The 13,426-nt window shown below is 36.4% G+C and overlaps 1 protein-coding gene across 1 annotated transcript; it reads left to right on the forward strand.

Annotated features, from left to right (window-relative positions):
- The first annotated feature begins 5,154 nt into the window (after positions 1–5,154).
- Positions 5,155–7,355, forward strand: LOC138888185 (uncharacterized). Its single transcript, XM_070170002.1, has 4 exons — positions 5,155–5,518; positions 5,911–6,286; positions 6,623–6,870; positions 6,985–7,355. The coding sequence occupies exons 1-4, from the start codon at positions 5,155–5,157 to the stop codon at positions 7,353–7,355; spliced, it is 1,359 nt and encodes a 452-aa protein (XP_070026103.1).
- The last annotated feature ends 6,071 nt before the right edge of the window (positions 7,356–13,426 follow it).

The following is a 13,426-nucleotide window of genomic DNA, read 5'->3' on the forward strand; positions in this document are numbered from 1 at the left end:
ATCCCATCGCCTTCACCTTTGGGAGTACCTCGAGGCATATGTCAGTCTCCTCCGCGAACGTTGTTCTCAGGGTCGGTTGGCATCAACTGGGTCTGCAACTGGGACTTTGTTGAGATCAGCAGGGGGCACCTTGTTGCTAGGCACCATATTGTTGGTTTCGGCGTGGTGGCCAGATTCTGCGTCAACATTCAAGTGAGCAGACTGAGAGTTTTATATTTTTAGGCTGACCTAAAGTTAAAATATGAAAGAACAAGCGTAAAATAGAGTGTGTTATGGAAATTTATATCAAATTACCACTATTATCCTTAGCCCATTGGTGGGTGCCAAACTGTTTACCCTTAAAAATGGATAGCAATTAAATTTATACGCGATTTTAAGTATATATAGACTAATTTAATACAAGTAATTAATAGCGTTAGATGAGCAGAGTAAAGATAGAGTAAATGGCCAAACCAGTAGTTGTATTGAGTCCGGGCTCGGTTGTGAGCCTAAAAATTAGCCTGCCTTCAGTTCGAAACCAAACACTTATAAAGAACTATGAACAAAATTATGAACTTTGAATAACCCTTAGAAGCAGAGAAAACAAATGTATATTGCCTTGATATACGTGTTACAGTATATCTATTGAATAATCAGCTTCCCCTTTATATAGTAGGGGAATTTTACCCTAAGTACAATTCCAAGAAAGGTAAAAATCTTTCTTTTCGCTAATCACTGATATGTTGCCAATACGGGCCGAGATTCACGCCGTGATATCTGGTTGGACACGGATATCATAGTCCTTTGTTAATCGTGCGCGGTCGTTTGGAACTCGAACCGGATCTGGGGGGCATGGTCTCGATGGCTCCGAGGGTAGGTGTTCTGTTCGGACATTGATACGAGAGGTTCCTGGCTTTGACTCTGATCCCTTGTAATTATGTCCTCGCTTCGTTTGCTCACCCGGAACTCGGGATGCTCATTAACTTTGATTTTACCCGTATACAACCGTATTTATATAATATATTATCTAATGAAGAGGTTATTGGATTTGTTCGGACGATGGAGCTCTGCTGCCCCACTTCATTTTAATTATTCTGGCCCCAGGACTCATGGCCGACCCCTCGACAGTTACCATAACTTCAATTTAGACAAGACGCATTTAATTGGGTCGAGCCGTTGAGGCCCTCATGAAAAGTTCTATCCTATAATGAAATTAAAATGATTGCAAAATACGATTAGTCATTTTGTGTAGCCCCTACGCTAAGAAGAAACACTTGTTTTTTTCTCACATGATTAAAAAATGATAGGTAACCCTCAACTGGATAGCAAGTTAGAAGCAGAGAAGAACTCAAAATATTAAAGAGTATGATCTTATCAAAAGATATACATCTTAATTCTTTTGCATATGTATACATAGTCAGTATCTATATTCGTTCTCGTGATGCTCCATTTCTAAATTTTGAACTGAACTATCCCGTAGATAAATTTTGAACTGAACTATCCCGTAGAATAAGAAGAAAGATTTTGAGAGCGATTATACAATGTCATTTTACCAAAATAAATTTAATTGGCTCCTAAAAATAAGCACCCCAAATCAATGAAATGAAGATAAAGTATAAACATCTTTTTATTCATTTGAAGAAAACGAATCATCATCTATAGTGATGCACACTACAAGATTCGAAGTACACATTTGTATTGGAAAGAAACAGAAAAATCTCCTCGCATTACACGTATATATGAAGCTATAACTTAACAAAGATTCACGCCGACCAATATAGCAGAAATGAAATTCCCTACTAAAAATCAAATAAAAAGTTTGTTCGTATAGAATTTAACTAACTAGAAGTAGACGAGGAAAGAGGAAGAATCTATATCTGCAGAGGAACGAAAACTCTGAAAAAACAAAGGAAATTGCAAACGCCTTGGGAGAAACAGATGCTCTCTCATTCTTGATATCACAATTCCATATTCTTCCAATAACTCCACCATCATCCCTACTTTTATCATACTCTCTTTTCTCTGAATACTTTTCTTGATTGGGAAATAATTGGAAAAGAGTTGCTTTCAAAAATCACAATCTTGAAAGCTGGAGTTGGGTAGTTGATAAACCTAAGAATCCAATTAGGAAAGAATTTTGGGTGAAACCACAACCAGAATTGAAAAGGAGAAGAGGGGGATACTAAAGATAGGTGCAGCCCAAATTTTGTATTTATATATGTACCAAAATATTTGTTTATATTTTTATTATATATGCTGAGGTTTTTGACTTATTTTTAGGAATATATTGACATATCTTCCATGTGGACTCTGCTTAGCCTTTGCCCTGATGATGTTGGTATTATTGAAAGGTTGAAACTTTTTACAATACAATGATTTTGCTTTTTGATAAACATTGACGGCTTGATTACGCGTTAATCAATTTGCATCATTAGCCCTGAAAAGAGTTACCCTTTTTTTAATTGGAAGTTGCGTGAAATCTCAAACACTTGTTTTCATGACATTTTACATGTGTAATCAGCATTTGTAGTTTTCATCTAAAAGACAAATTTCTAGATTCTGCGCGTTGTGTTACTTTTGGCTAGGGGTGTACAAAGGAAACTGACAAATCGTACCAATCCGATAATTCGAATCAAATTGGAAAAAAAAACCCGACTATGATTTGGTTTGGTGTTAGAAAAAAAAACCCGACCATAACTGGTTTGGTTTGGTTTTAACTAAAGAAAGTCAAACCGAAACCAAACCAACCCGACATTACATATATAGAAATTTTAGATCTATTTAATATATGAAAATGTTTATTGTGATGTAATTTATAAATATTTCTTAAACTTTTTCATAAAATTACCTTTAAGAGTTGGACTTAAAATTTTTGAATGTTCCAATAAGTTTTATGGTCATTAATATTTGTAACTTAAATAATGCTAACAAAAGCTCAAAACCAAAATCAAATCAATACTAATGCTAACAAAAGACATTCAATTCAATACTACGAACGCCAATGTATTGAATATCTATTTTTTGTTTTGCAATAATTTAGATAAAAATACATAACCTATTTTTATTTTTCTTTAGCGTAGTCATGAAATTAATACTCCCTTATTAGTCTACTTATTTTAGCATGATTTAGTACTTTTAGATTATGTATTATGGCTTTTTAATTAACAATATTTATATTACATAATTTTATTGTCTTTATTGTTGAATATTTTAGGATAATGCCATGACACATCTCATATTTTGTATTATTTTCTTGAAAAATACCTTATATAGTTGTATCCTATAAGGATTAAAGAAATATTTTGAGCACAAGTTATATGTTTTGTGCTATGAAGATTTTACCGGAAAAAACTCGAAAAAACCCGAATAACTCGAAAACCCGAGATTGAAAAACCCGAGTTTTATTGGTTTATTTTGGTCTTTAAATTTAATAACCTGACACAATTAATTTGATTTGGTAATTACGAAATCCGAACCAACCCGACCTAAGTACACCCCCACTTTTGACAATTGATGAGCTTAAATCTCTTATCTAAACAGGGTCGACACAATCTAGATGTATATAGTGGATGCTTTACAGATTTCGAGATGAAATTCATTCGGACCTAGTTCTTAAACATTCGCTCGTGATTTAATGGACACGGTTTATTGTGTTAATTGGGTAAAATTAGCACCAGGGCAAGCTATTTTACTTAAAATTAAAATATATTTTTTTGAAATACGAAATTAGATGAATAAGGGAAAATTCCATGAAAGAAAAATTTATGATTCATATATATCGCTTAGTGAAAAATATTCCCAAGAAATCCAATGACTAACTAATAATCCTGTTATACAGAAAAAAAGTAATTATCACTGATGAATCGTATAGTTTTACGATTTCATCATCTAAAGAATTATCAAATGAATTGTAATTATAATTGAAACGATTAAAAAGGAAATGTGAGTTAATACATGCTTTAAGGTTGAAGTATCATAAAAAAAAATCTTAGTAAAAGGAGAGTCGATAATGATCATTAGTAAGAAGATTATATTAACGATTATTAAATGGAATAAATTGCCAGTTGCCTTACTGTTTAACCAAAATTTCTCAATCAAAGTCTATATTTAGAAGAAAACAGGTTACTGATAACCAGATTTTACTTCACTTTCTCTATGATATTTAAAGAAAATTTACAAAAAAAAGAATAAGGAATAAATTGCTGGACAAATTATAAAATCAAGGCTTAGAACTTCGAGAAAGCAGAAAAGTAAAGGGTATATTTCAATGGTACTTGAGATCCATCCTTACAAATAAAATTATGTATCCTTATATAGGAATGAACAATCATAACAGTTTTCTCACATAATTTGGATTTATTATGGGAATTAACTATATTGATTGCCCATTACCACAGATAGACGTAACTGGCGTATTTATTGCTATAAATTAATGCCCTAAAACTATTTTGATTCACCTTCCTTATTTAATTCGGGTTCATGTATCTTCCCTTCTTTTTGATCTTTATTCATACCGCCCACGCCTCTTCTTTGACAACCGATAGGCCCGGTTCTCTTCTTTGTACTTGTATTGGGAAAAAACTGAGTTTACATATTGAAGTGATTGAAAGATGACGTGTCATGACATGAGGGCTGGTCAAAGAATGATGATTAGCAAAGAGGCACGAGTCGCTACAGATACGAGCAGAGGTACGAGTAGAGGCACGAGCGAATACTCAAAAGACTCGACGCTCATACCTATTTAGATCCGCAAATTAAGGAGAATGAATCTGACAGTGCAAGAGAGTACAAATACAGTATTTAATAGGCATTAAATACTGAAAACGTTAGAGAATCTGTATTAAATTATACAATAATTGTGTAACGTAACATTTAATGCATTTAATTGTCTATAATGGCCTAATTATGACAAATGCAAAACGTATATCTTAGAGATAGCTATAAAAAGGAGAAAAGTGCTCATTTGTAAGGACACAAAATATTATCTGAATCCACTAGTTTACTATTTTGTTAGCAAAATCATTTCCTTTACTCATTTTTGATTATCAGTAACCCGAGTTCTTCTAAATTAAAGCTTTGACCGAAATTCTATTTTTTGGTTAAACAAATTGGTTCCGTTACCGAGAATCTGGTAATCTATTCTTTCTTAGCCTAACCTTTTTTGTTGCATCAACTATGTCAAATATTAATGATAACACCCTAGGAAACCAAGAAAACCAAGAACTCCAGGGAAATCCACAGGATGATCACACCCCGGTCCCTTCTCCACAAAGCTCCCCTCGGCGGTCTCGAGAAGGCACTCCTGAAGGATCTCATGCAAATGGAAACACTCAATTTGAAAATGATGAAGTTGTCAATGAATCTTTGCAAAAACTAATCGCTCAACAGGTCAATAAAGCTCTTGAGGCATTTGTTAGCCAGTTACCTGTCGCACCCACAACACCCACTCCAAATGACAACACTTTGGAGAACCCTCGTTCTGGGCTTGCCAATTCAGGCAGTGGTGTAATTCCCACCGAGTCACGAGATGGAGAACCAGGTAACTTAGTCAATTTCGATTTATAAAATTTAGTACTAACATTGCAGAAACAGCTCAAGGAGCAAAGTGACCGCATAGAGCAAATACCTGGAGTACTACCCGTAATCAAAGGAATAGATATGGATAAATATTCACAACCCTAGAAGCCAAGTGTTGCTCCCCTCCCAATTCCAAAGAAATTTAAAATGTTGATATTCCAAAATACGATGGAACAACTGATCCACGAGACCACGTGACTGCATTCACAACAGGAATAAAAGGCAACGACTTGACCAAAGAGGAAATTGAATCAGTATTGGTCAAAATATTCGGTGAAACACTCACTAAGGGAGCATTAACATGATATTCTTTTTTACTTGAAAATTCCATAAATTCTTTTGCTGAGCTTGCAGATTCATTTATCAAAGCACATTCGGGAGCTCAAAAAGTCAAAAAAAGAATGGAAGATATTTTCAAAATCAAGCAAGGGGACTCAGAATTGCTTAGAGAGTTCGTGAATAGGTTCCAGCATGAAAGAATGATGTTACCGCGCGTACTTGACAATTGGGTAGCTATAGCCTTCACTAGTAATTTGAATGAAAAAAGCTCTGAAGCCATGAGGCAACTCAAGGAAAGTCTTCGTGAATTCCCAGCAACAACGTGGAATGACGTTTACAACAAGTATAGCGTGAAGCTAAGGATAGAAGAGGATATTATCTCACGATCTCAAAAAGAAGAAAAAGTGAGTTCAAGACGGGCGGAAACCGAAAAAAGGTCCGGTAAAAACAGGTACGAACCATATATGGGTCCAATAGGAAAAGATTCACGGTCAAAATAGGACAATCCAAGGTACGATCATAGGTTGAGGAATAGAGAGTCGGGCTCGTCATCAAGATTTGGAAATGATCGAAATGCACGAGAGTCACGGGATGATGATAGAAACCTGAAAGTAAGATTTGGCGGTTATAATTTTAATGTAACCACTTCCAAGCTCATAGCTGTTTTAAGAAACATGGGTGATAAGGTACGGTGGCTAAAAGAAATGAGATCGAATCCAAACATGCGCAACCCTGATCACTGGTGAGAATTTCACAACGATCATGGGCATAAAACGGCATATTGTAGGTTGCTACAATGTGAAGTTGATCATCTATTAAAGCAAGGGTATCTCACTGAATTATTCAGTGAGAGAGGTAAGCAAGCATACATGAAGAATAGGCAGGAGCCCCCAAAACCACCTTCTCCCAAAAGGACCGTTAATGTCATAAGTGGAGGTGAAGACATCAATGGTGTGACGTACACAGCAGCCAATAAAGTTTCCAAAGTCACAATTATCCACAGGAAGCAGGTGCGACATGTCTTAGATGAAGAAAGTATTTTGTTTGATGATGCAGATGCGGATGGCGTATTATCCCCACATAACGATGCACTAGTAATATCTCTACTTGTACATGATACTAATGTGAAATGAGTTTTGATTGATCCAGGTAGTTCCGTGAACATTATTCTGCTAAGAGTACTACGCGATATGCAAGCTGAAGATAAATTGATACCAAAGGCGCATACCCTGTCTGGATTTGACAATTCCAGTGTAGTGACGAAAGGGGAGGTAATACTTACTACATTTGCAGAAGGAGTTGTCAAAGATACAAAGTTTCAGGTGGTAGATATAGATATGGCTTACAATATGATCCTTGGGAGACCATGGATCCACGAGATGGATGTCGTTCCGTCAACCTTGCACCAAGTTATTAAATTTCCATCACCATGGGGAATATGTCAAATTCCTGGGGATCAGCATACATCCAGGAGCATCAACTCTGTAGTAGATTCAAGTACGGGGAACGAAGAAAAATAGCAATTAGAGAATCCAGTTGAGGGTACCACAACACAAACCTCAACTGAACAAGGACGAACAGACGTGGACTCAAGGCCAGATGCCATTCAAGAACCAGAGGAAAATGAAATTATCAAAACAACGATTGAAAAACTAGAAGTTGTAATATTATTTGCACAATGGCCTGAAAGGAAAGTCTACGTAAGGGCCAATCTAAGCCAAGACATGAAAGGTAAGTTGATTGAATTTTTAAAAACTAACGTGGATTGTTTTACTTGGTCCCACTCTGATATGACAGGAATACCATCGGAGGTAACGACTTACAAATTAAATGAAAACCCATCGTATCCCCCTATCAAACAAAAGAAGAGAAAGCAAGGAACTTTCAAAAATCAGGTGATTCAAGATAAGGTTCAAAAATTACTAAAGATTGGGTTTATCCATGAGGTAAAGTATCCTAATTGGTTAGCCAATACTGTTGTGGTACCGAAGAAGAATGGTAGGCGAGTTTGTGTAGATTACACAGACCTTAATAAAGCTTGTCCTAAAGATTCTTTTCCATTACCACATATAGATCAACTAATTGATGCTACTGCAGGACATGAATTGTTAAGCTTTTTAAATGCATATTCAGGATACAACCAGATCAAAATGGATCCAATAGATGAAGAAAAAACTTCATTTATAACAGATAGGGGGACTTACTGTTATAAAGTAATGCATTTTGGTCTCAAAAATGCTAGTGCAACATATCAAAGACGAGTGACCAAAATGTTTCAAGAATATTTGGGAAAAATAATGGAGGTCTACATAGATGACATGCTCGTTAAAACTCAACATTCAGGAGATCATATATCGCACTTGTTTGATACGTTTCAGACCTTGAGAAAATTCAATATGAAATTAAATCCGGAAAAATGTGCATTTGATGTTGCATCAGGTAAGTTTTTGGGTTTTCTTGTTTTTAACCGAGGTATTGAAGTGAATCCCGCACAGATTAAGGCCATTGAAGAAATTCTTAACATTCTTACAAGTAAAAAGAAGTGCAGAGGTTGACAGGAAGAATTGCAGCCTTGGGGAGATTCATTTCTAAATCATCAGAAATATGCTTTAAGTTCTTTTCAACTCTTAAAAAACAAGATCAGTTCGAATGGACTGAGGAATCTCAGCAGGCACTCAAAAATTTGAAGACATACCTGTCAAATCCGCCATTGCTCACAAAACCAAAGACTGGGGAAAGACTGCTCATCTACCTTGCTGTCTTAGAAGTAGCGTAAGTGTTGTTTTAGTCTGTAAAGACCAAGGTAAACAATCTCCGATCTATTATGTCAGCAAATCTTTATTAGGTATGGAGACGCGGTATCCTCAATTAGAAAAGCTTGCACTTGCATTAATCATGACATCTAGAAAATTAAGGCCTTATTTTCAATGTCATCCTATTGTTGTAGTAACTGCTTATCCATTACGCAATATATTACATAAGCATGAGTTGTCAGGTAGGTTAGCCAAGTGGGCTATAGAATTAAGTGAATATGACATCACATACCAACCTAGAACCGCGATAAAATCTCAAGTGTTAGCAGATTTTGTGGCTTATTTTAGGCAAGGAATGCAATTAGAAGCAGAAAAAGAATTATAAGTGTTCAACGGATCTAATCCCGGAATTTGGACCTTATTTACTGATGGTTCGTCTAATGTGAAGGGTGAAGGCTTAGGAATTGTTTTGGTACCACCTACGGGTGAAACCATTCGACAAACCATTAAATGTCATTCTATAACTAACAATGAGGCAAAGTATGAAGCTGTGATTGCAAGTTTAGAACTGGCACGAGAACTTAGCATTAATCAGATTATAATCAAAAGCGATTCGCAGCTCGTACTTAATCAAATACTGGGGACTTATACGGCAAGGGAAGCACGGATGCAGCAATACTTAGAGAAGGTACGGGATCTGATTAGGCAATTCCAAACCTAGAAAGTTATGCAAAAACCAAGAGATAAAAATGTCGAGGCGGATGCCCTAACTAATCTCACATCTGCGGCAGACGTGGCAAGCAATGAAAATTCTTCTGTAATTCATTTGTTTCATTCAGTGCTCTATCCAGACAAAAATGAGGTAAATTTTAATAACTTAACCTGGGATTGGAGGAATGAGATCGTTGCTTTTTTGCAGTATGGTACAGTCCCTGAAGACAAGAGAAAAGCTCATACGCTTCGAAAAAGGATGCTCGATATTGTTTAAAGTAAGGCAATCTTTATCGAAAAATGTTCGGTGGTCCCTTAGCAAGATGCCTCGGACCTTCTCAGACGGAATGCGTAATGAGAGAAATACACGAAGGGCATTGTGGAAATCACACCGGAGGAAGATCACTGGTAAGAACCATAATTAGGGCAGGTTATTATTGGCCCAAAATGGAAGAAAAAGCGGAAAATTTCGTGGCTAAATGTGATAAATGCCAAAGGTATGGTAATAACATGCATAGACCTGCGGAGTTGTTACACCCGATCATTGTACCGTGTCCTTTTATGAAATGGGGGATGGATATCGTGGGTCCGCTACCACAAGCAAAAGGGCAGGTAAAATTCTTGCTCGTACTCACTGACTATTTTACTAAATGGGTGGAAGCAGGAGCATTCAAACAGTCACGAGAAAAAGAAGTTAGAGATTTCATTAGGCGAAATATCATATGTCGATTCAGTGTGCCATAGGAAATCGTGTGTGATAATGACCCTCAATTTATAGGTGCACAAATCACAGAGCTTTTTCAAAGTTGGCAGATTAAAAGGATTACATCCACACCTTATCATCCGGTGGGTAATGGACAAGATAAGTCAACAAACAAAGTCATTATCAACAATTTAAAGAAACGTTTGGAGGAATCCAAAGGTAATTGGCCAGAACTGTTACCTGGTGTTTTATGGGCATATCGCACAACAACAAAAACAAGTACAGGAGAAACACCATTTTCATTGGTTTATGGAGCTGAAACTTTAATTCCAGTTGAGATAAGAGAGCCAAGCACAAGGTTTACACAAGCGTCAGAAGAGTCTAATGACGAAGAAATGCACATAGATCTTGATCTACTTGAAAGAAAAAGAGAAGCTGCATTAATAAGAATGGCATCACAAAAGCAGGTCATAAAACGATACTACAATCGAAAATCATGCCTAAGATTCTTATGATTGGGGACTTCGTGCTCAAAAAGGTTTTTCAATCTACGAAGGCAGTGAATGCGGGAAAATTTAGTCCAACCTGGGAAGGACCCTACATGATTCATGATATCGCAGGGAAAGGAGCATACGAGCTGAAAACAATGGATGGCAAGATACTACCTTTACACTAGAATGTCGTTCACCTGAAGAGATACTATTTCTAAGAAATATCCACGGTCAGGTATCTATATTTTCAAATTTTATTTTTGATTGTTAAAATTTTACTAACGATTTTAGATGATAGACAAAAAACTAGCCCGTACTAAATGATGAATCACGACCTGCAAGGCAGTGGAATAAATTAAAATTCCCGGTCTAGGGTTACAACTATTCTGATAGATATTCAGACGGGTTAAGCAGTCTTCATCTATAATCGCACCTCCGAGTCCCGTGTGTTTTTCCTTTTCAGGGAAAGGACCAAATGAGATGAACAATCAAGTTCTCGAAATTTCATACTTCAAAGCTCAAATACTTGGAGGACTATATAATAGACATAGATATGTGTATAAAGAATGCAAAAAAGATTGGAAAATAATCAAAGATCAAGCCTGAGAAGTTCACTCATTAATGAGTCAAGTACAGAGCAAAGTCACGAGCTAAGGCCAAAGAAAAAACCTTATCATAGTTAGGGTAAAGTCAATGTACTGAAATGGGTTATAAGTAAAAATCTTGTATTCATTTTCTTTTTTGAAATCTGTTATAAGGGAAATAGTTGCAAGAAAGTTATAGAAGTAATTCAAATACATGTGAAGTGTTATTCAAAACTTGACAAAAGTTCAAATAAAAACTTGTTGAAGTTATTCCAAAAAACATGTGTATTCCTATTTCTTTTATCGTACATTAACACCATTATGAAGTTGAGACGTCTTCTTCATTAAGTGTCGAATATAAAAGGGCCCTCTTTTATAAAATTCATGATTAATTCAAGTATTCATGAAGTTAACAGAAGCATTTTTAAAGAATAAAATGCAAGTTATTCAGTAAGTCCTTAAAAATAAAGGCAAGAATAAACAAAACAGAAGTTCAAACAGCAACGGAAAACTTCTTAATATTAAAAAGTTTAGATTAAGTATGAACTTAGTCATAAACCAGAAGTTGTTTATACAAAGTTCCCCATAAAAGGTCTGGGGACTTAACGTTTTCAACAAACCCTTAAAAAGACCAAGGGTCATAATCACATACCACCAAAAGAAAAAAAGTAAAACACAAAGGAATTCAAACAATATAAACTTTTCATTGAGAAGATAAAGGGACTGAAGCATGGTCATCAATAGCAGCGGGCTCAACTTGACTTGAAGGAGTGGGGATACCCGTATTCAAACAATATTGACTTGAAGCGGGCTCTTTGATCTTGGCTAACTCAAATTCCAAGTTAAAATTCTCATGGCTAACTTCAACGGGTTATCATGGCGAGAATTTAAAAACGCCCAACTCACTTCAATGGCAGTTTTATCTTCAAGGATCTCGTAATCTCTTTCCCAGTCAATAATTTTATTTCTTAACTTTTCATTTTCAGCCAAGGCAGATTCATAAGAACTTTGAAGAGAAGCGTGAGAATTCTCTAAAGAGCAAACCTAATCAGAAGATACCCGGAGGTCTGCTTGAGTTTGAGTTAAACTCTGCACGAGTTCACCAGCATATGCTTCTTTTATACTCAAGAGAGTTCTTAACTCTCTAATTTCTTCATTTGCCTTGGGCAGTTGCACGGAAAAAGAGGTTTCCAGATGAGCCTTTTCCTTACTTGCATGATTTGAAGAAGTTTTTTCAACTGTCAACTCTGAAGTCAAAGCTTCTACCTGCTGCTCTAAGGTACTTTTACTTTCTTCTAAAGTTTCCACGTCGATCTGAAGACTTTCACACTGTTACTTCTAATTATCCGCCTCCACTTGATAGTCACGCACTAATTGCTCTGAGAGGGTAACCCTTTTCATCATCTTCGTACCAATTATATTGACCTAAGAAAAAAAAGAGGGAAAAAAATGAGAATCCTGAAGATAGAAAAATGACAAAGTAAAGCTTGAAAAAGAAATACCTTTAAAGAAGCATGAACTATATCATTCATCAAGGTCACAGAACTATGGATATCAAACTTAGCCCTCTCAACTGGACCAATCAAAGGCTTTAGCCACATGTCAGCTTGACCTGATTTCCTTAAAAGGTTACCTTCAGCGGGGACTTCGATGGTAATTCGCCTCATAGCACCACTCCTACTTGAAGAACCAACTTCTGTGTAAGGAGCAGTTGAAGGAGGAGTAGTCGAGAGAGGGACTGTGGAAGCAGTCATAATATCCTGGGGAGGAATGGTAACAGCCACGACCGGCAAAGGAGGAATCACAGGAATGTGGTAGAAAAAGAAGCAAGAGGTGTTTCATCAGAAATCGGACCTAAATGTTCACCACCAAACCCGCGGCTAAAAAGTTGCTCAACTGAATCATAAGCAGCAACGGGAACTTCATCATCAGGGATCATCATGGGGGTTTCAATAGACTCGTTAAGAGGAACAGAACGAGGGGGAGATGCTTCATCATCAAAAATGATTCGCCTACGAGCTCGTGGCCTTTTTACCAAGGAACCCCCATCTTCCTCTTCTTCAGAGTCTTGGTCACTAGCAACTTTCCTTTTCGATGAAGAACCCAAGATTATCTCTTGGACCCTTTCCAAAGAAATACGGGAAGCTACGACCGCCTCAACACTAATCCCTCGGACAACAAATCTTGATAAAAATAAGGATTAAATTAAGTTCTGGAAAGGACAATAAAGAGTTAAATAAATAAAAACTCTTACCATGAGTTTTCACTTTCCAACCATATCGGTAGGAAAGACTTTTCCAAGATCTACCCTTCATTGGGGCTGTATACAACAATTTTCCTACCCAACCA

The sequence above is a fragment of the Nicotiana sylvestris genome, chromosome 3 (genome assembly GCF_000393655.2).
Source record: "Nicotiana sylvestris chromosome 3, ASM39365v2, whole genome shotgun sequence".
In the NCBI taxonomy this organism is placed as follows: Eukaryota; Viridiplantae; Streptophyta; class Magnoliopsida; order Solanales; family Solanaceae; genus Nicotiana; species Nicotiana sylvestris.